This window comes from Chiloscyllium plagiosum, unplaced genomic scaffold (genome assembly GCF_037043375.1).
Source record: "Chiloscyllium plagiosum isolate Xiang-an unplaced genomic scaffold, Cpla_swu_hap1 HiC_scaffold_43, whole genome shotgun sequence".
NCBI lineage: Eukaryota > Metazoa > Chordata > Chondrichthyes > Orectolobiformes > Hemiscylliidae > Chiloscyllium > Chiloscyllium plagiosum.
Window position 1 is genome coordinate 8013026 of NW_028270181.1, and position 24559 is coordinate 8037584.

The 24559-nt window shown below is 39.7% G+C and overlaps 1 protein-coding gene across 3 annotated transcripts in view; it reads right to left on the bottom strand.

Moving 5' to 3' along the window:
- Positions 1 to 24559, bottom strand: part of micu1 (mitochondrial calcium uptake 1) — a 109749-nt gene that overhangs the window by 70139 nt on the left and 15051 nt on the right. For all 3 annotated transcript variants that reach the window (XM_043679125.2, XM_043679122.2, XM_043679123.2), the window contains exons 2-3: positions 23722 to 23787; positions 9951 to 10112 (exon numbers count right to left, since the gene is read on the bottom strand). In XM_043679125.2, coding sequence (XP_043535060.2) covers positions 9951 to 10111 — 161 coding nt within the window. In that variant the 5' untranslated portion in view covers position 10112; positions 23722 to 23787. The remainder of the gene's footprint in view (positions 1 to 9950; positions 10113 to 23721; positions 23788 to 24559) is intronic.

Below are 24559 nucleotides of genomic sequence, written 5' to 3' on the forward strand. Positions count from 1 at the left end.
TATATCTGCTTAGTATGGGGATGGGATAGAGAGATAGGACCAAGTAGACTGCCCTATCAGTGAGCCATCACAGGCTCAACTGGGAACACTCCTTCCTGTGTGCTAGGGAATTTGATACCAAGTAATCAGACAAACCAAAGTGAAGGCAGACAATGAGGACAGTGGCTACAGCATGCTGCCTTTGTATTCTACTTGCAGCAGTTCAGCAATTGCTGAAGTCACCCAGAATGAAATGTTCACTGCTACTTGGAGAATGTGGCAAGTAGTGCCTCCATTGTGGAGTGTGCTTTGCTTTAAAACTGTGCATGCTCCTGAGAAATCTAGTTACCTGCTTCACATGTGGTTCAGCAATTGTACTGTAAGTGCAACCTCAAACCCAGTGTGCTGTATTAAGCATCAAATATTAACTAACAGATCAAATAATGAGAATTAGCAGCATAAGAAAGGCGACAGCAAAGAAAGCTGTTTCGAAACTCATTGCTTCTCAGCTTTCAGTGGCCTACACAGGGTAATAAAAATTACTGTATTCACAAATATTAAACATAAAACCTTTTCATGAGTCAAGCAACAAATTTCTTTTTAACAGCTGTGACTCAAAACAAAGTATATGTAGTTTTTTCCCAACAACTCTACAAATTATTAGTTCATTCAAGAGTGCATGGAATGAGCTGCCAGAGAAAGTAGTAGAAACTAGTACAAATACAACATTTAAAAGGAATCTGGATGGGTACATGAATAGGAAGGATTCAAAGGATATGGGCTAAGTCCATGGCAAATGAGACTAGATTAATTTAGGATATCTGGTTGGCATGGGTGGGTTGGACCGAAGGATCTGTTTCAGTGCTGTACAACTCTATAAGGACATGAGCCAAAGGATTATCAGGCTTTATTGGTCAGAATATAGAGTACAGGAGTTGGGAGGTCATGTTGCGGCTGTACAGGACATTGGTTAGGCCACTGTTGGAATATTGCGTGCAATTCTGGTCTCCTTCCTATTGGAAAGATGTTGTGAAACTTGAAAGGGTTCAGAAAAGATTTACAAGGATGTTGCCAGGGTTGGAGGATTTGAGCTATAGGGAGAGGCTGAACAGGCTGGGGCTGTTTTCCCCTGGTGTGTCGGAGGCTGAGGGGTGACCTTATAGAGGTTTACAAAATTGAGGGGCATGGATAGGATAAATAGGCAAAGTCTTTTCCGTGGGGTGGGGGAAGTCCAGAACTAGAGGGCATAAGTTTAGGGAGAGAGGGGAAAGATATAAAAGAGATCTACAGGGCAACTTTTTTTACACAGCGGGTGTATGGAATGAGCTGCCAGAGGAAGTGGTGGAGGCTGGTACAATTGCAACATTTAAGAGGCATTTGGATGGGTATATGAATAGGAAGGGTTTGGAGGGATATGGGCTGGGTGCTGGCAAGTGGCACTAGATTGGGTTGGGATATCTGGTCGGCATGGATGGGTTGGACTGAAGGGTCTGTTTCCATGCTGTATATCTCTATGACTCTATGATATCTATTTCACTCTAATTAAAATAATCAAATCGTAATGCTATTTTTCATTTATTCCATGACTACTCTTTACAATTCTGTGTTTTGTTACGAAATCTGAGCATCTAAGGAATACAATGATGCTTTTTTTACGATAATTGAACAAAAGTCCCTGAGGACTTAAGCATAAAATAAACAGGCAATTTTACAATTGAAATGCATAACACTATGAGAAATACATGGGTATTATTTATTAAATACTTATTTCAAAACTGCACAGGCCCTGAAGGAGACCACTGTGATCCATCTCAAGATGGTAGAGTACCTAAAAAATAAAACCTACATCTGAACATAAGGATGAAGAGAAATTGGCTGAAATTAAGGAGAAAACATTGTAGAGTGATTAGATTCTCTGCATTTGGCAGCCAAAGTGATACTTGGGTACATCTTGGTATCAGGTTTCACAGATGTGGTTTGCTGTTGGAATACATAATCAGCATTAAGAAGCCATGTCATCCTAGAGATTACTTTGGGCAGCAAATAGAAGGGGAAACAAAATGTTGCAAGATGTGGGATTAGGCCTACTGCTCATTTGAAGGATAATATCAACCATTTATCATTAGTGTTGATGCATCATTGTGAGAATTGCGTGTCATGAGCCAAAGGCATCAGCATGGTATTAGAGAGATACAAACACAGCCATAAAATCGAAGTTGAACAGAGCGGATTTATCAAAGCTGCTTGTGGAAACAACTCACATTTAGACTTGCTTCATACCCTGCAAATTGCATCAATGTGGTAATCGTTTCTGTCAAATGCTCCTTTAATGACATCAATGCTTTGTTGTGTAATTGTATTTTCTTTGCATGATATCTGCAACAAGAATTCCATGCTGTGCAAGGCAGGTGAAAGAATTTAAATCTTTGTTATAGCACATAATGTCAGCTTGATTTCTATGCTTCCCTATGCACTACACTGGGCAAAATTCTCTCTTCCCCAAGGTGGACCAACACCATAATATTGTTCAAATTTTGTGAGAAGATTTGTAGCTCGGGTGCTCGTTGTTGTGGTTCTGTTCGCCGAGCTGGAAATTTGTGTTGCAGACGTTTCGTCCCCTGTCTAGGTGACATCCTCAGTGCTTGGGAACCTCCTGTGAAGCGCTTGTGATATTTCCTCCGGCATTTATAGTGGTTTGTCTCTGCCGCTTCCGGTTGTCAGTTCCAGCTGTCTGTTGGAGTGGTCGGTATATTGGGTCCAGGTCGATGTGCTTATTGATTGAATCTGTGGATGAGTGCCATGCCTCTAGGAATTCCCTGGCTGTTCTCTATTTGGCTTGTCCTATAATAGTAGTGTTGTCCCAGTCGAACTCATGTTGCTTGTCATCTGCGTGTGTGGCTACTAAGGATAGTTGGTCGTGTCGTTTCGTGGCTAGTTGGTGTTCATGGATGCGGATCGTTAGTTGTCTTCCTGTTTGTCCTATATAGTGTTTTGTGCAGTCCTTGCATGGGATTTTGTACACTACATTGGTTTTGCTCATGCTGGGTATTGGGTCCTTCGTTCTGGTGAGTTATTGTCTGAGTGGCTGTTGGTTTGTGTGCTGTTATGAGTCCTAGTGGTCGCAGTAGTCTGGCTGTCAGTTCGGAAATGCTATTGATGTATGGTAGTGTGGCTAGTCCTTTGGGTTGCGGCATGTCCTCGTTCTGTTGTCTTTTAGGAAAGCCACACACACAGACCAAGTCCTGAACTATGAAAGCAACCACCCCAACACACACAAAAGAAGTTGCATCAAAACACTGCAGTATACCAGAACTGCAAAAAGAGGAAGAGGAACACCTATACAATGTATTCGCCAAAAACGGATACCCCCGCAATTTCATCAACAGATGCCTAAGCGAAAGACAATGGAATGAGGACATGCCACAACCCAAAGGACTAGCCACACTACCATACATCAAGAGCATTTCCGAACTGACAGCCAGACTACTGCAACCACTAGGACTCATAACAGCACACAAATCAACAGCCACTCAGACAATAACTCACCAGAACGAAGGACCCGATACCCAGCATGAGCAAAACCAATGTAGTGTATAAAATCCCATGCAAGGACTGCACAAAACACTACATAGTACAAACAGGAAGACAGCTAACGATCCGCATCAATAAACACCAACTAGCCACGAAACGACACGACCAGCTATCCTTAGTAGCCACACACGCAGATGACAAGCAACATGAGTTCGACTGGGACAACACTATTATTATAGGACAAGCCAAACAGAGAACAGCCAGGGAATTCCTAGAGGCATGGCACTCATCCACAGACTCAATCAATAAGCACATCGACCTGGACCCAATATACTGACCACTGCAATAGACAGCTGGAACTGACAACCGGAAGTGGCACAGACAAACCCATATAAATGCTGGAGGAAATATCACAGAAGCACTTCACAGGAGGCTCCCAAGCACTGAGGATGTCACCTAGACAGGGGGCGAAACGACTGCTGCAACACAAATTCCCAGCTCGGCGAACAGAACCACAACAACCATAATATTGTCACATCTTTGTTCGGGGTTTGGGTTTTCACCAGAGACTCTTCACAATCCAATCTCAACCATACTTGGTACCATTCCTCACTTTTGAGCTACGGTCATTATTTTCTCTACTATAATTTGCTATAAAAATTACAAGATAGCAGTCAGAATAAACTCATCAGTCATGCGAATTATATCGAGTCACAATTCCCAACAGTCCAGGCTAATGTTTATCCTCCAAATGAGTCGTATGCCTCATCCTGCATCTCATAACATTTGTTTACCTTTCTATCCGCTACCCAAAGTAATCTGTAAGGTGACATATTCTTTTAGTTAATGCTAAGTTTCTACAGGCTCATAACCCTCTGTCCTAAATCTTATATTTATTTTACATTTAATTTTCAATCTTCTCATCGAAGACCACATGATCACTGGGAAAAGTCCATTCCTATCCACTATGTCTACCCTATACATTATTTTAGACATTACTGCCAAATTACTCCATAAAAAGCTGCATCAATCATGGAAATGAGAAATGTGGAATTCACTGCCATAAGCCATTGTTGAAACCCTAATCAATAAACTGAATTGAAAAGAAGATCATTTGACAATTTCAAATAGTGGATTTGTAAGCATTAGCTTTAGATGCCACTCTCTTGTTCCCAAAAGATGGATTCACTGCCATTGAAACACGAAATTTTGGAAAACACTCCACAGGGTGAGCAACATTTGTGGAAAAAGAAACAGGACTCCATCAATAAACACATCGATTTAGACCCTATCTACTTTCCCTTGAAAGAAAGAACCAGAAATGACATCACCCACCTTAAGAAACCAAGACCTATAAATAGAGAGGCTGGACATAGCACCAGCACTTCATTGGACACGCTCGTTGATGATATTACTAGTATGGTGATGAAATGTCTGAAAACAAACCTTCAAGCTCAGCAAGCTAAGTTACATACTTACATTTCCATTCCGACTATCCTCTCTATCGTGTTATTTCTTTAATACATAAACATGTATACAAAAATAGGTACATAAAAACATTTTTCCATTCTCTTCCCCCCCCCCGCCCCCCCCCCCACCACCACCACCATCTGGAGTACTCATGTACTCATTATATAATTCACATCATGGAGTTTTTTTTGATTTGATAAGATCCGGTGAACCTTGTTATAATTGATTCCCCAGAGACAGGTAACCATACTAACACTTGGTCTCAAGAAACAACATGTTGAGCTTTAGCCTTTTTATCTATTCTAATATTCATTACCTATAGACACTTTTCAAAAGCTTTCTGGCCAAATCACATACTTGATCAATTTCTCCCTGAAACTTAATAGTTAAAGTTGGAAATACTTTGGTTTGCAAGTTTCTCTTCAATTTGCTGGTTCATTTCTCAGTCTCCTATCTGACCAGAGTCAACCTCCCTGGTTTAAAGTTTAAACAAAGTTTGCCAATTTACTGACAATCAACATTTGTTGGTGGATTTGCTATGGCAATAGCATTACGAGAGTCCATTTGCCAACAAATCATTGACCATGGACTTGTTGGATTGTCGACAAAATCAAACAAGTCCTTCAGATTACGAATCTTAATTGATCTGGTCTATATGAGATTCCAGCCCACATCCACAACAATATAATGGATTCTGAATTGCCATTTGATATGGACAAGTAAAATTATATAAATTTATTTCAGGGTAACCAGGGACAGACTATAAATACAGTCTTACCAACAATATTCACATGCGGAGAATGAATAATTTAAAAATAGCTTATTTATAAATACTTTATTTCAACTGTTCTATAAACACAATAGCACCTTCCAAGTCAATGACCTTTATCACTGAGAAGGACATAGGAAAATCGGGCTCTGAGTCTATATCCACATCATAACTTAGCAAGTTCCAGCAAGAGACCTTGCTGTCTCTTTCTGGAACTTGCCATTCAACATCATCATAAAGGTTCATGAATACAGGCTATTACAGTTTTCTTAAGGACAATAAATGGCACCTTTGTTGATCATGGTCACATACAAAGAATTAAACAAAAAGCACTGGTGCTTCCCTTTCAAACAGTATGTTCATTTTCTGAAATTAGAACAGGGTCTTAAGAAATCACAGAGTCACGATTAGAGTGGTGCTGGAAAAGCACAGCGGCTAAGGCAGCATCCAAGAAGCAGGAAAATCCTCCTGCAAGGATGCCTACCTTGAAGAAGTTCTCCTCCTCTCTCTACAAAGATCTCTGAGTCTCTCTCTCTCTCTCACACACTGCAACCCCCAGGTCATCTCCTCTACCCTGAAGCTACTCTTAGCTACCTTCTCCCCAGCCCCACCCCCCTTCCATTTATCTCTCCACCCCAGAGGCTCCCTGCCTCATTCCTGATTAAAGGTTTTTGCCTGAAACATAGATTTTCCTGCTCCTCGGATGCTGCCTGACCTGCTGTGCTTTTCCAGTACTCTAATCTTAACTCTGATCTCCAGCATCTGCTGTCCTCACTTTCGCCTCTTAAGAAGTCACAGTCAAGAGGCTAAAATCACTTACAAAAAGAACATTAAGAGTAGTTTTTCGAACATTATTTATACAGACAGTTTTTACACAGTGAAACTGTTCCCATCACAAAAACTGCTAACCTTCAACAAGGTTGATGAAACAGCTTTTGAAGAAATGAAGTGCTAATTCATTAAACGTTTGTCAGCATTGACAATAACGTAATGTTCCAAACACCATCAAGTTGTAAAATACTGAAAGGACATCATTGAAACTTAAGTATTTTGAACAGAACGATCAGTGAATGAATCGGAATTCTAATCGCGAGTGAGCCAATCAATGTGCTTTCATTGCAATGGATTGTTAAGCATCAATTGGATCTATAGTTATTATGAAAGATAATGACACTATATGATGTCACCAGGTCACTTCAAAAGTAACCAGCACATGCTTTCGACATACCATAGCAATCAAATCCTTCAGAGCTGAAATTGGTAATGAAATTCTGCTGAGCGACATCTGGGCAACATTTCAAATCCAATTCCCTCACTATTATTAAAACCCATTGAAGGACACATCAGTATCCTAGTTGTTCATATGCATCATAAAAGGACATTACATTGAGTTTCTCTTCAGCAGGACCTTTGCAGCTTTCGGTACTTGGATGTAGCTGCTATGATGCCTGGTGAGACTGCGGATTAGGAAATCGGCTTTTTGCCTCACAGTTCACAACAAGTCCAGATTAATGGCATGAGTTTCCTCTCTCTGCTTGCTCTGAAAGTCATGTTGGCCTATCTTGGTGCATTGATGAGAAATGTAGTACAAAACAGGACGTGAGAAAGTAAGGCAAACATACATGTAAATAGAGACAGGCACATCCACACAAACCAAGTGCAAAATGTTTTTGTCAGCTAATCCTCAGCACTTTTTGCTGGAAAGGCAAGAGAGGTCAATTTTGCCTGATAAAACACACAACAAATGTGGAAAAACTACTGAATTAAATGCTTTGGTTGCTCAAGTGCACAAGATTGAAACTGGGTTTAAAATAACAACATATAAAATAACAAATTTGCTCAAGAGGTTCAAAAATTGCTCCATAATTCAGTGTGCTACTCTTTATATGTAGTTGTAGCTCAGTATGGTACAAAAACCAGAACTTCACTAATGGATATAATATGAATGAATTGGAGAAAGTGACCATAATCATAATTCAAACTCCTGTGAAAACTGAAGTGGGAAATGCAGGCATAAGCATAAGATTCTATAATTATGTGATTAGATACAATCTAGGTAAAAGGCCAATGCACAGGTATAAAGGAACTTTATGTTTTCTCATTTCGGCTTCATTTTAGCACTCTTGTCCCATATCAATTCAGAATGAATGTCGGATGCATGCATTTCAGAGAGATATTGAAATCAGACATTTCTACAATTGATATTGCCGAACAGTCAAATCATTTTCAGCCCTCTCAATGTAGTAAGTGCCTTGAAATAGTAAACCAACAAGTTAAACTGCTGTGCCTCAAATAACTCAGCTGCTATTCCATGTGGTATACCAAATAAACATCATATTTTAGATGAACAATTGCTTTTCTCACTTGTGGGTCCGTGATTTGATTGAAATATACAACTATAAATGGTATGTTGATTTCTGGCATCCATTGAAAACTTACTTCTTTAAATTTTTAAATAATACCTTTCCTTTTCAACCAGATACTGGTTTAAGAACTGGTTTAAAGCCAGTATTGGCCAAATATGAAAAATTTAACATTTATGCAGTTCTTCTAAATTATGTTACAAATAAATCCCTAATAGAAACAAAATCACATGATACAAACTACAAAACAAACAAAAACAAATCAAGTTAGAAGCAAACGTTACGCAAGTTTCTAAGCAGGAAATGCTACAAGTGAAGTCATACTAACATAGTTGAATTTACTAAAGAATCCTAAGGATGCTACAAGCTGTTCTGTGTTATGGGCCAGAGGTATGATAGACCAAAGCAAAACAGTACTGAATGAAAGTCACAACTCAAGTGAAACACTAAAATATGGCCCTAAAAATCAATGTATAAGTTGCAATATAACAAACTTGAAAGTGATTGCGAGAAAAAACCTTATGTACCATATGGTAATGACCTGGAATCCTACTGCCAATGAGAGTGGTGGAATTGGAGATCAATAATTTCGAAAGGAAATTTGCTAGACTTTTGAAGAAAGTAAGCTTGCAGACTAAAATGGAAGAATGGCACTGACAGGACTCTTCCATAGCGGTCCAACATGGAATGGCTGGGCTGAATGCAATTACAAGTATAATTCTAGGGAGATCTCTTTATACTTGCCAAAAGTCAACTATCAAAAAATCAGCCAAGTTAAATGGACTGCTCGTTCAACTCATTTACTACCTGTGGGTTATGCTTAAATTAGATATTTCCTTACCTGTATAAATAGAGTGATTGCACTTGAACAATGTTATTTTGAACAGAAAGCACTTTGCACCGTATTTAAGAAAATTCTGAACAGTAAATGGATCTGAAGCTAAATGCATTATCACAAACAATAACCTATTGCCTTCACATTCCAAATACTACATATTTTCACAAATATATCCACCTTTTACAGACAAGTGTGACCAACCATGCTTATGCAATTCCACAGGCCTGGCTAATATCTCCAACTACTTTGAAGCTGCTTTTCAAGCTGATTTAATAGAGGATGAAACAAAACCCTTCAAAAGCATTTATTGATGAGAACCTATGAAACAAAAGTGCGATCCTATTGTGTGATGTCGCATTTATTGGTAACCGTAATGAATGTCAGACAGCAGGATAATCACAGACTCTGCTCCTTTCTTCCCCAGCACATCTATAAACATGAACAATTACATAGTAAAATATATGAAGCTCACATGTCATGAGTACAAATTGATGAAAAACAATGGTTTAAAAATAATAAATGAGTCTACAAAGACATGAGATTGAAACAAACATTATGACAAAATTACTAACTATGTTTGCTATACATCAGTGAATTAACATTTTGTAAACTTCTAGCAGTACAACATCTGCTTTCCTGACAAAGAAGTCACAAAAGAATCATTCCTCTTTGGGTCATTAACGGGGGAATGGAGGAGCGGGGCAGGGGAAGATCAGGCAGAGAACATTTTAAACAAAATCCCAGTTCAATTAATTGTATGGTGTTAACTAAAGTAATGTGTGCCAAGCCATCAACTGACACCACTCAATCTGGTCTTGCAAAGTGAAGACTGGTGCAAATTACATTCCACTTTCTCTTGATCATTCTAACAAGCACTTAGATTTGTCCTCATCTTAAATTTTCCAATAAGACTGGGGATTAATGATATGAAAGGGTACATTCCTTTTACTCTAATTCAGGACAGTATGATCACAAGAACAGTAATACAGATGTCCCTTACCTTTTCCATAACAAACTTGCTGTCACCGAAACAGTTGTGACTCCGGTAAATGTTATCATCATCAGTTTGCGCCGATGCTTGTTTGATGCCACTACCCTATAGTAATGTCTGGAGAAGTTGCCAAGAACTGCCATGGCAGGCAGTATTCTGAAGTGAAACATCCTGTAATTGGAACCAAAAGCATGGATTTAATGCCTAAAATTGTACAGTTGTCCTTTCCCAGTGCTGCTTATGTACATGTTTTCACTTGACAGTTTGGCTACCTTGCTTGCATTCTAGCCTCTGAATCAGGTTAGGGAGTTCAAACCCCATTGCAGAATGCAAGCACACAATGTGGACTGTCGTTACAATGTGGTTGTAAGAGTGTTGTTGGAGGTACCATCTTTCAAATGAGACACTAACCAGGGCTGCATGTATCTATTCATTCAGATGCAAGAAAGCCTAGCACACTAGTTGAGGAGGAGTGAGAAGTTTACTCATTGTCATGCTACATTCCCACTCTCATGAATACCAACAGAAATTGATTAACTGGTCATGCATTGTAGTTACTGCGTGCAGAACACCATTACATGCAGATTAGCTTCTACGTCTGCCTTCATAACAATAGTCGAGTGGATGAACTTCGAAAGAAACTAATTGATTACACAAAAATCCAAAGACTTCATTAAGAGAAGCAGATGTTCATTTTCTCAGCAGCCATAAACAAGCAGGTTCAAATATATTGGAAGGGAAAACGAAGTACATCTCACAACTAGCTTTCAGCAAGTGTAATTCTCAGATTTTCTAACAGGTTTTGCTAAAGTGCTGCTCATGCCTACCTCTTTTTTGAAAGCACAGGACAATTTCTTGTGCATAACCAATGTCTATTTCACATTTGACTGGCCAGTTGTAAACATCTCTCCAAATGAATAAAGCAAATCAAACATTTGCACTTACGTGTGAGAAATTCATTAATTAAAACAATACTTCATCCCAAAATGGCTTGACAAATGTTTTTTAGAGGAAGTCTGCATACTCAAGTAAAATAAGGTCATTGTTTTTTCACACTTACTGTCAGGTAGTCTCACTGGAGCACTTGAAATAGACAAAAGTGCTCTCTTTACTGAAGCAAGTCAAGATATTTGACAGTCAGAATAAATTTAAAACCCTGAAGATACAGTTAAATTGTAGTGATCAATTTACCCAGTGACACACAGCAGCTGTTCATGTTTCTCCATTTTCATGAACAAAATTAACTTGCCAAATATGTTTCAATAAATTACTAAGGAACACCATACATTTTCCACAATCTTCAGGCAAGTTCACGTTTCGCCAGAAACTGCATAGAAATCATCTGTTGGGTTGTGGCAGCATGATAATGGCTTTGCTGCCCTGCAAAAGTGGTTTTAAGAGGTGCTTTCAGACAGGATTGATATATAATTATCTTTTTACCTAGACCTTGAATGAATCCCCACTTCCCTGCTATTCATAATTCGGCAATGAGGTATCCTCATGTATATAATAGCATTTTTGTCCACTAACTTGCCTTTTCCACCACCATATGGTTCAGTTGGTAGAGTGCTCATCCCCCTCAAATCTTCCCAGGCCCTCCCCCTCCCTTCCGCCTCTGATCGACCCTTCCTTCCAGCTACCAACTGGATTCTTTCCTCCCATCTACTAACCAAGTTGTACCCTCTACCTGCATTCACCTACCCCAATCTCGCCACCCCCCTTTATCTGTCGCTCCCCTTACATCCACCCCGCTGTCCTGAAGGGTTGCATCTGAAATGTTGACTTCTCCATCTCCTGATGCTGTCTGGCTTGCTGTGTTCTTCCAGCCTCCTGCTTGTCGATCCCTGAGACAAAAGGCTTTCAGTTCAATCCTATGATTTGGAGTTTGATAATAAAACCTAAGCTGATATTGAGGAACTATTCACCGTTGGGAAGGTGCTTTATCCAAATGGAATTTTAATCCAAGTCTCTATCCTTTCAGCTAAGTATAAAGATGACAACTCACTGTCCTGACAGATGCACCTGGTATACAACTCACTGATCTAACAGTTCACCCGCACCTTCTCAAGAGCAGTTCAATGCTAGTCGAGCCAGTAGTGCCCACATTGCCCGAATGAACAACTCTGGATCTCTTTCCATCACCTACTTTCTCCAACTTCAAAAACCTTCTTTCAACTTATCTCTTGTTTTGTCACCAATTAAATTGGTGGTGACAAAACAGCAATGTCATGTGTCACAAAGCTGGTCCCTTTTTTCTAAAACGCTGTTCCTTTTATCAAGGATACTGTATCCTTGATTTTTTTCAGAGGGGTCATAAACCCCTCCTGGCTCCAAGGTGACTAGTTTGGTACAGAAATGAAAAAGGCTGCTGAGAGGCCTTTTGTTTATATGTAAACAGATGAGACTTCAGGCTAAAAAGTGGTCATGTATAATGAAAGGGGAGTGGTCAGCTCTCTAGCCGAGCAGTTCAACCCAGAACTAGTTAGGAGTTCAGCTGGGTGGAAACAGGCTGCTAAACATTCTCTCTTTCTCCTTCTGCCCTTCTAACTTCAACCTGTAAGCATTTCTTCCATTTTTACTGTTTTTAAGGGGGTTTGCTTATTGAGACTGTTGTGTATACTCGGTACAGCATAATTAAGTCTAGTTTGGATAGACCGAGTTCTGTCGGGGTTCTTTATTCTGTTCTTTATGTTTCAAAGTGTAATTTTGTGAATAAAAGTTTTGTCTGTTTTAAAAATTGATAGTCAACCTAGTTAACTTATTCTGGGTAATTTTCACTGTACACTTACGAAAACAAATTGTAAAGTTATGGTCTGGGTTGCCTGTTTAAGAATGTTTTGAGTGGTCTGACCTAGTCCATAACACATGGAACCAGCAATCCAGAACCTAATGTTCTAAAGACTCAGGTTTGAATGTTACCATGATAGATGGTGCTTTTCGAATCCAATAAAAACACCTGGAATTTTAAAAGCAAGCCGAATGGTGTCTCTATAAACACCATCAATTGTTGTTAAAACGCATCTGGTTCACTCATGTTCTCATGGAGGGCATCTGTCATTGTTACTGCGCTGAAAAATGTGTTGCTGGAAAAGCGCAGCAGATCAGGCAGCATCCAGGAACAGGAGAATCGACATTTCGGGCATAAGCCCTCCTGAAGAAGGGCTTATGCCCGAAACGCCGATTCTCCTGTTCCTTGGATGCTGCCTGACCTGCTGTGCTTTTCTAGCAACACATTTTTCAGCTCTGATCTCCAGCATCTGCAGTCCTCACTTTCTCCTATCTGTCATTGTTAGCCAGACGAGCCATCACATGATGGCAGAAGAACAGCGTTGTTGACTCTTAACTGCCCTCTGGGATTTAGAAATGGGTGACAAATGGCCATATCAGTGATACTCACGTTAAGAATGAATAAAAATATCGGAAGCCCAAACACCTTAAATAAAAGCAAAATAGTGATGTTGGTAATCTGAAGAAAAATCAGAAAGCACTAGAAATACCCAGATGTGGCAGCCTCTGTATAAACAGATAGAGTTAATGTTCCAAATCAAATATGAATATTTATGTGGAACGAGATCAAGTTAAATAAAAAAGCGTTAAGTGGCACCTGATCATGCTAACAAAATTGAGGTCACAAAGCACAGCAGGCCCTAAATTGTTAACTAAATTTTGCATTTTATGAAGATTAACTAACCTCTCTCTCTATCAGCTGATTATGATTGGATTTACAAAGATTATTTAAGGATTATTTGTAGGTGCAGCTGGAGGATAAGCTTCATTTTAAAAAAAAAATAGAGTCAGAGAGTTGTACAGCGCGGAAACAGGCCCTTCAGTTCAACATGTCCATGCCAATCAGATATTCTAATTTAATCTAGCCCCATTTGCCAGTATTAAGTGCACATCCCTCTAAATCCTTCCTATTTGTATACCCATCCAGATGCCTTTTAAATATTGTAATTATACCAGCCTCCACCACTTCCTCTGGCAGCTCATTCCACACACGCACCACCCTCTGCATGGAAAAAGTTGTCGCTTAGGTCTCTATTGTATCTTTCTCCACTCACCTTAAACCTATGTCCTCTGGTTTTGGACTCCCCTACCGTGGCGAAAACACCTTGACTATTCACGGTATCCATGCTCCTTATGGTTTTATAAACATCTGTAAGGTCACCCTTCAGCTTTTGCCACTCTAGGGAAATTAGCTCCAACCTATTCAGCCTCTCCTTGTAGCTCAAAAGCTCTAACCCTGGCAACATCCTTGTAAATCTTTTAGGACCGTACAGCACAGGACCGTACAGCACAGGACCGTACAGCACAGGACCGTACAGCACAGGACCGTACAGCAAGGACAGGCCCTTCAGCCCACGATTTTGTGCCGACCATTGATCCTCAAGTATGCACCCTCAAATTTCTGTGACCATATGCATGAGCAGCAGTCTCTTAAATGTCCCCAATGACCTTCCTTCCACAACTGCTGCTGGCAACGCATTCCATGCTCTCACAACTCTGTGTAAAGAACCCACCTCTGACATCCCCTCAAATCCTTTCAAGTTTCACAACATCTTTCTTATAGCAGAGAGACCAGAACTGAACACAGTATTCCAAAAGTGACCTAACCAATGTCCTGTCGAGCAGCAACATGACCTCACAAATAGAAACGCTCACAATCTAAGCTAACTTTCTTTTAGAAGGAATGTACGATGTTTAAGTGTGCATGTACTCTGGGTGGATGACCATTCCAAAATTAATGCAAATTCAGAAATCCTCTCTGAATTTTGCTATTCTTGAAGTCTACTTAGTAAAATGTTACATTAAAGGTCGCCACATTGTGTTGGCATTGTGGAATGAGCAGAGATTGATGTAGTGTAATGTTTTGGCTGTAACCCTTAAAAGACTGGAATGCCCAACTTCATTCAAGCTGCATTTGAAAGCTTTTATCATAGTTTGGCAGATTTCTATGGAGGAAGAAAGATAAACTTTACAAACAAATGAAGGAAACCTCAACCTCACAATGATCCTGTCAATGTGTAGTATCAAGGAAGGAAGTTGCAAACAGAAAAATTGTAATCCAGAAAGTTTTCAAGAGAGGTGGTGACAAACAATTATGTTTTGTGTGTGGTTGACCTGTCACATCTGCTCATTTGGCTGTAGCTGTCTGGAGTTCTTCACTCAGTGCATTACACAGGTTTTCATAACACTTTCAAACATCCTATCAAAGATATGTGGTTGTGGTGCACTCCAATATCACTAATTTGTGGAAATTAATATTTGAGTGTTGATATAAAAAAAGTCAACTTATTTTTACTTTGTTGTTAAACTATCCCAAATCTACTGCAAGTTCCCCGATTTACAAATAAAACCAAAATAAGAGCAGAAGAATACCATTCAACCCCTAAGGCCTACTCTTCCATTCAATAAGATCATGGGCAACCTGTTTGTGTTTCAATCCTCAATAACCTTTACCTGCCTAACAAGAATCTATTCACATCTGTCTTAAAAATATTTAATGACCCTCACCTCCAACATCTTTTGGGACATAAGAGTTACCAAATATCCCTCAGAGAAAAAAAATCCTCTTCATTTCTGTCCTGAAAGAGTGAACAATGCTACTAGATGAGCCACAGGAGGAAACATCTTTTCCATGACCACCTTGCCAAGACCTTTCAGAAGCCTATACATTTCAAATAAGTGACCCTTTAATTCTTCTAAACTCCACTGTAAACAAGCCCAGCTCATCCAACCTATCCTCATAATACAACATGTTCATTCCAGTATCAGGAGGGATGAGGACTGCAGATGCTGGAGATCAGAGTCGAGAGTGTGGTGCTGGAAAAGCACAGGAGGTCAGGCAGCAGCCGAGGAGCAGAAGAATCGACGTTTCAAACAAGAGCCCTTCATCAGGCCTCGATTCTCCTGCTCCTCGGATGCTGCCTGACCTGCTGTGGTTTTCCAGCACCACACTCTCAACTCACTCCAGGTGTCAACTGAGTAAACCACCTCTGAACAACCTTCAATGAATTTGCATTCTTACTTAAATAAGGAGACCAAAACTACAGTGTTCAAGATGTGGTCTCACCAATGACCCGTGAGCACAACATCCTTACTTTTACATTCAATTCATCTCATAATAAAAGATAGCTCCCCATTTGCCTTCTTTATTACATGCTGTACCTGTATATTAACTTCTGTAACATGTGGACCATGACATCTGAATCTCTTTCTACCTAGTAACTGTGTAGTTATTCTCCATTTAAATTAAACTCTCCTTTTCTTATTCTTCCTGCTGGACTGAATAATTTCATATTTTCCCACTTTATACACCATATGCCAGATTTCACCATTTGCACTAGATCAATTTCCAACTTCCTTATGACTTCTTTACAACAATAATTCCCTACCCATCTTTAGCTATTGTGTCTTTGCTCCCCTCACTGAAATCATTAATGTAAATGATGAAAAGTTGAGGCCTTGCACAGACCCTTGTGGAACTCCACTTATCACATCTAGCTAGTTAAATAAAGACCCATTTATGCAAATTCTGTTTTCTGCCAATCAATCTTCTATTTGTGCTAATTATATTAAGACCTACATCATGAATTTTTATCTTCAGCACAAATCTTTGGTGTGGGACATTTGCAAATGCCTTATAGAAATCCAAGTAGAGTGCACCTCAGGGCTTTCCCTTTATCCAAGGCATGGGTGTTCGTCCTTCAAAGAATGCCAATAACTTGTTTAAATGTGATTTCCCTTTGACAAAACCATACTCTTCCTGTTTACCTTCAGCTTTACTGAATGCACAGTTTTAGTCTCTTTAACGATCAATTCTAACAACCTTCTCATGACAGACGTCAAGATAACTGGCCTATAGTTTCCTGCTTTGTGACTCCCTCCCTTCTTGAATACTGAAGTTCTATTTATTGTTTTCCAGTCCAATGGAACCAATGGACTTCAGAAAAAATAACCTACTACCTCATTAGCAACTTCTTTTAAGACCCTAGGCTGACGTTCATTAGGCCGAAAGACTTGTTAGTCTGCAGCTCCATAAGTTTACTTAGTAAACACCCCTCATAATTGTAATTTTACCAAATTCTTCTCTCTTATCCACTTCCTAATTTGTACCCTCTATACTGTAGACAAAGGAAAATATCTGTTCATTTAATTCATCATTTCCCTATTGTCTACTATTAACTCCCATCCTCACTCTCTCAAGGACCAACACTCCCTTTACTTATTCTTTTCCTTTATGGCATCTTTAATAATTGCTTTTGCATTCCAATATAGCTTCCTGTTCAAGTAATTTCTTCCTCCCGATTTATCTTTTCGTCATTCTCTATCATTCTTCATATTCCACCCAATTGTCTGAGCTGCCATTCATTTTTGTACACTAAGTTTTTCCCCTTAAGTTTGATGCCTTCCTCAAGTTCTTTTGTTAACCATGGATGATGTGCTGGTTCTTCCTACTTTAGAATTTTATTTATATAGGAATATATTTTTTTCTGAATATTCTGAAATAGCTATTTAAAGGCTGCCACTGTGTCTCTATTGACCTAGTCCCTAAACTATCATGTCAGGTCTCTTCACCTGGTCAGCTTTCATGCCCTCACAATTGCCCTTCCTTGGCTTTATAAAACTCGTCTTAGCCTTAGTTGTCCAACTTGCAAGCCATGTAAAATTCAATCACGTTCTGGTTGCTGCGATCAAGCAGTGCCTCAATTTTGAGTCATTATTAATTATTTCACACTACACAACACCACTTTCAATGTATCTGGTTCCAAAATGTGCTGTGCTAAGAAACTACCTCTAAAGCATTCTATGAACGCTGTATCCAGGCTACACTGCTAATCTGTTCTAATTTATTTGTAGAAAAAAGTCACTTATTGAGGTCTTTTATCTCAAGCTCCAATATTACTACCTCTGTATCTTGTCCCACATTATGGATACTGTCAGGTGACCTGTAGACCAAGCCCACTGATGACTTTGTTCTACTACTATTCCTCATCTCCACCTAAACCAGTTTTTTATTATGATCTCCTGAACAAAATGTCATATCTAATTTTTGGCATTTTTGATTAACAGTGCTTCCCCTTCAACTTTACATGGTTTCCTGTTTTTCTTGAATGCCATATAGCCCTCAATTATCAGAACCAAATCCTTGTCAACCTGAAACCATTTCTCCTTAAAGTCTATCAGATTGTGTTCATTGATAGCACATATTTAAACAATGTGTTATGAATGCTACAGGCATTTAGACACAGAGCTTTTACTTTTGATTTTTTTGTAATCTTGGTAAACATCTAGTCTTGAATTTTTTTTTCCCTATCTGTCCCTTCCTGCTATTCTCAGACCCTCATTTTCCATAAAATACTATGTTCCTCTCTTATCTTGTGCCCACACTTTGCTTCCACTATTTAGCTTAAAACTCTCTAGACTTCCCTAATTATGTGGTTCTCAAGAATACTGGGCACAGCACAGTACAGATGTGAACGTGTAAATTGTCCCAACAATACAGTCCTCATTTTCCCAAGTACTGGTGGCTGTGGCCCACAAACTGGAACTTACTTCTCCCACACGAGGCCGAGTTAGATTAGATATTTGTAGATTAGGTTCCACAGTGTGGCCCTTCGGCCCAACAAGTCCACACCGACCCTCTGAAGAGTGACCCAACCAGACCCATTTCCCTCTGACTAATGCACCTAACTTATGGCCAATTCACCTGACCTGCACATCTTTGGATTGTGGGAGGAAACTGGAGCACCTAGAGGAAAACCGCGCAGACACGGGGAGAATGTGCAAACACCATACATACGCCCGAGGCTGGAATCGAACCTGGGACTCTAGTGCAGTGAAGCAGCAGTGCTAACCATTGAGCCATCGTGCCACCCCATGCTTATTATATGAGTTACATATTCATTTTTCTCATTCACATGCAGCTTGTGTCAGAGATTATAACCCTTGAAGTCTTACTTTTTACTTCCATGCTAGGTCCTCCTACTCCCCAGGCAGAACCTCTTTCCTAGTTCTATGTTGAGACTACAGAGACTAACTCTTCATCTCACTTACATAACAGTCTATTTCCTGACACAGCTAGGAACATCAATGAATTGAATAATACTAAACACTGGAAGTTAAAAGCTGGTTAAACAATCTTTTACCCTCTTAGAACATAGAACAATACAACACAGAACAGGCCCTTCGGCCCACGATGTTGTGCCGAACATTTGTCCTAGCTTAAGCACCCATCCATGTAACTATCCAATTGCCGCTTAAAGGTCACCAAAGATTCTGACTCTACCACTCCCACAGGCAGCACATTCCATGCCCCCACCACTCTCGGGGTAAAGAACCCACCCCTGACATCTCCCCTATACCTTCCACCCTTCACCTTAAATTTATGTCCCCTTGTAACACTCTGTTGTACCCGGGGAAAAAGTTTCTGACTGTCTACTCTATCTATTCCTCTGATCATCTTATAAATCTCTATCAAGTCACCCCTCATCCTTCGCCGTTCCAACGAGAAAAGGCCTAGCACTCTCAACCTATCCTCGTACGACCTATTCTCCATTCCAGGCAACATCCTGGTAAATCTTCTCTGCACCCTCTCCAAAGCTTCCACATCTTTCCTAAAGTGAGGCGACCAGAACTGCACACAGTACTCCAAATGTGGCCTAACCAAAGTCCTGTACAGTTGCAACATCACTTCACGACTCTTGAATTCAATCCCTCTGCTAATGAACGCTAATACACCATAGGCCTTCTTACAAGCTCTATCCACCTGAGTGGCAACTTTCAAAGATCTATGAACATAGACCCCAAGATCCCTCTGTTCCTCCACCTCACTAAGAACCCTACCGTTAACCCTGTATTCCGCATTCTTATTTGTCTTTCCAAAATGGACAACCTCACACTTGGCAGGGTTGAACTCCATCTGCCATTCCTCAGCCCAGCTCTGCATCATATCGAAGTCTCTTTGCAGCCGACAACAGCCCTCCTCACTATCCACAACTCCACCAATCTTCGTATCATCTGCAAATTTACTGACCCACCCTTCGATTCCCTCATCCTAGTCATTAATAAAAATTACAAACAGCAGAGGACCCAGAACTGATCCCTGCGGAACTCCACTTGTAACTGGGCTCCAGGCTGAATATTTGCCATCTACCACCACTCTCTGACTTCGATCGGTTAGCCAGTTTTCTATCCAATTGGCCAAATTTCCCTCTATCCCATGCCTCCTGACTTTCCACATAAGCCTACCATGGGGAACCTTATCAAATGCCTTACTAAAATCCATGTATACTTCATCCACATGCTTGGTCACCTCCTCAAAAGAATTCAATAAGACTTGTCAGGCAAGACCTACCCTTCACAAATCCGTGCTGGCTGTCCCTAATCAAGCAGTGTCTTTCCAGATATTCATAAATCCTATCCCTCAGTACCCTTTCCATTACTTTGCCTACCACCGAAGTAAGACTAACTGGCCTGTAGTTCCCTGGGTTATTCCTATTCCCTTTTTTGAACAGGGGCACAACATTCGCCGCTCTCCAGTCCCCTAGTACCACCCCCGTTGACAGTAAAGACGAAAAGATCATTGCCAACGGTACTGCAATTTCCTCTCTTGCTTCCCACATAATTCTAGGATATATCCCGTCAGGCCCGGGGGACTTGTCTATCCTCAAGTTGTTCAAAATGTCCAACACATCTTCCTTCCTAACAAGTATCTCCTCTAGCTTACCAGTCCGTTTCACACACTCCTCTTCAACAATACGGTCCCTCTTGTTCGTAAATACTGAAGAAAAGTACTCATTCAAGACCTCTCCTATCTCTTCCGACTCAATACACAGTCTCCCACTACTGTCCTTGATCGGACCTACCCTCGTTCTCGTCATTCTCATGTTTCTCACATACGCATAAAATGCCTTTGGGTTATCCTTGATCATATCTGCCAAAGATTTTTCATGCCCTCTCTTAGCTCTCCTAATCCCTTTCTTCAGGTCCCTTCTGGCTATCCTGTATCCCTCCACTGCTCTGTCTGAACCCTATTTCATCAACCTTATGTAAGCCTCCTTCTTCCTCTTTACAAGATATTCAACCTCAACCAAGGTTCCCTCACACGACCATTTCTTTCCTGCCTGACAGGTACATACATATCAAGGACACGTCGTATCTGTTCCTTGAAAAAGTTCCACATTTCCACGACATCCTTCCCCGACAGCCTATGCTCCCAACTTATGCTCCTCAGATCCTGTCTTACAGCATCGAAATTACCCTTCCCCCAATTGTAAAACCTACCCTGTTGCACGCACCTATCTCTCTCCATAACCAAGGTGAAAGTCACAGAATTGTGGTCACCATCACCAAAATGTTCACCCACTAACAAGCCCACCACTTGTCCTGGTTCATTACCGAGTACCAAATCCAATATGGCCTCCCCTCTGGTCAGACAATCTACATACTCTTGTCTATGTCATTTGAATCAAACAGAAAATACCATAAGATACACAAATGCAAAGATTTTTATATCAACTTGTTCAGACTTGTGAAGACACAAGACATTCTTTGGAGGAGGAGGAACCTGGGTCTTCTGGCCCAGTGGGAGGGACACTGCTACCACATCACAAGAACCACTCCAGTATAAAAATCTTGGCTCATCGTTGCTCTCCCCTAATTGTCTCGTAACCAGTTTGATATCTATCCTGCCAATATCTTTGAATCCCAATTAGTAAATATATTCACACAAAGTTAAAAAGGTTTTAGAAATCTGAAATCAACTGGAGAAGGATGATATACACATGGTAAAAGCATTTTTGATTGCTAACAGTGCATTGAACAACTAGGTCACATCAGTGCTGCTATGTTGCAAAGCTATTTTGTAAAATTAAACAATTCTTTCTTTGGTGACAGCAATCAAAAGAAGATGAGTTTGGGATACACTATTTCTTCAATTTCCATATTATCAACAATGTCTCAACACCACTCTCCCATTCATCCTAAGTGATGTGATATGTTTTTCACAAACACAATGGAGGAACAAAGTAGGATGTGACAAGCACATGGAAATAGTAGAGCATTTAGATCACATTTAACAAAAGTATTTGATAGCTTTATCCTATCATTTTAAAACATTAACACAACATTTTAAAAATTGCAACATACCTAGAAACAATCTAAATTTTCAAACACATACTTTGCTTAGTTAAAAAAAAATTCACACAATATCAGGTTTTTAAACTTTGTACATTCCAGTCCAACACTGGCACCTGCAAATCAGACTTTATGCATTGATAAGTTGCATAAATTTTACACCTTGTAAGCAACTTTAATTGATAATCAAGTAGCATGCTTAAAGGTTCCTTGTGATGAACTATTTGTCTAATCATGTTTTATCAAGAGCCTTCTGAATCATCATCTCAGTGTATTAATTTCAGTACCTATCATGCAGTACGAGTAATAAGACTCATTGCAACACTGTATGAGTTCAATGCACAGTAGTAGTACATGGTGGATGTTCAGTGCACTTCAACTCAGCAGACTCCCAGGGCAGATCAGTTGTGCAAAAATATCAGCATGAAATAAATAGTCCAACAGGATTGAACACTGCATATCTTTCACCACAGTTGACAAAGTCTGTACAGCTTCCAATAATTTCAACTAAGAAGAGGAGTAAAAGGCTCAGAGTCCTGATGAATGAGATTGGACAGACAAAAGAGTATGTCGCAAATCAGGAAGTAGTGGTAATTTGCCACAAAATGTACGTTCTAAAATTGCTGGAAGAATATGGGAGATTGGAGTCTGTAATTTTTAAATGCCATAGAAAGAATTAAGTCAGAGTAGTTGACTAAGTCAAATTCATACCAATTTAGGTAAATGTATGAGAACCCAATGGAGCTTAGAAGGAACGGGATGAAAATTTACAGGATCACTGGCAACTGGAATATCAATAAAATAGTAAGAAATACATTAATTTTGCAATACAGTAACAAATGGTGACAGATTGAGAAAAAGTGAAATCTGGGTGTCCTTGAAGACTAGTTGCTAAAGTAAACATGCAAGTGCAGCAGACAGTGATGAAAGGAAATGGTACATTTGGCTTCACAGCAAGTGAATTCAAGTACAGGAGCAGGATATCTTGCTGCAATTGTATTGGGCCTTGATGAGACTACACCTGGAATACTGTGTTCAGCTTTGGTCTCATTATCTGATGAAGGATGTTCTTGCTATGAAGGGAACAAAGGGGTACCAGCTTGATCCCAGGGTTGGCAGAACTGTCACATGAAGATCGTCTTTATCAATTCACTCTATCTTCACTGGAGTTTACAATGATGAAGGGGGATCTTGTAGACATCTATAAAATTCTATGAGGACTAGGCAAGATAAACAGGGAAAGGATGTGCCCAATGAACTACAGGTCACAGTTTAAGGATACAGTGAGTCTAATTGTCTTCCACAGAAAGCAGTTGAGGCAAAAACATTGAATGTTGTCAAGAATTTACATACGGTCCCTTTTAAGTTAATTAAATCAATTAACATGCCACTGGATATGTTCAACAATTATGAACAAAGAGACAATTGGTTAATTTGGCCAATCCCAAAAATTAAAAATGGACACATTTTACTAAATATCGTATTCACTTCAACCACTCCTTTTTTACTAAAACTATTTACCATTTCATTTCTGAATTTCTGTTTGTTTTACAAGACCCACCTACATTGCATGGCATAATAGAAGTTCATGCTTGCATTGACACAAGTTGACTCAACACACCATAAAATGCATGCCACATACCTCACTTGACTTATGATTCCCAATGGAGTTCAAGCTTTTGGCAGTTGGCACCTTTCAGGTCACAAACTGTAAACAAAAAAAAAGTACAAATTTTAACAATAAAAATACTAGTCTAGAAATATAAATGGGTCAGACAATGTATCTGGAGAGAAGTCAGCATTTTTAGCAAGGATGTTTTTCAAAATTTAATAATTGCTTGCATGGCAAAACAAGATGATTTTTTAATAAATGATTGGGGCTATTAAAAGGACTGAAAGTGGAAAACCACACTAACTGCAAAAAAAGGAGAATGAAACACTTTATTGGTTTTCCTAACTGTGCTTGGGGTTTCACTGCTGCCAGCTCTGATGCAGAGATGGTCTTTGAAAACCCTAAATTCTTTATGAACAACAGGTTTTTCCACTAACAATTATCTGATTTTATTGAAAAGCATGATGATTATTTTTGAGTTAAAGAAGTGTGATAATCATTTATTGGAGCCAGTTTAGTTATTGTAAAGCAGACCAAAAATTGTTCAAACTGTTGAAAAGATGGTAACTAGTTGAAGTGAAAAACGTTACATGTGTGACAGGCTCTTGTGGCACAGTGTATTGTCTGAACCTCTGAGCCAGGAGACTTGGGTTCAAGTCTCACCTGCTTTGGAGGTGGGCAAGAACATCTCTGTACAGGGTGATAAAAAAAAATCTACACAAGACAATATTTCCTTTTTGGAAAGCATGCAATAACAGTTCTTCTTAACTCAAAGACTTAATCATCATGCTGCATGCTATCAAACTTTATTGATAAAGTTTAAAAACTAAGTTTGGTGCCAAAGAAATCCTTTCCCTGACTAAGAGGT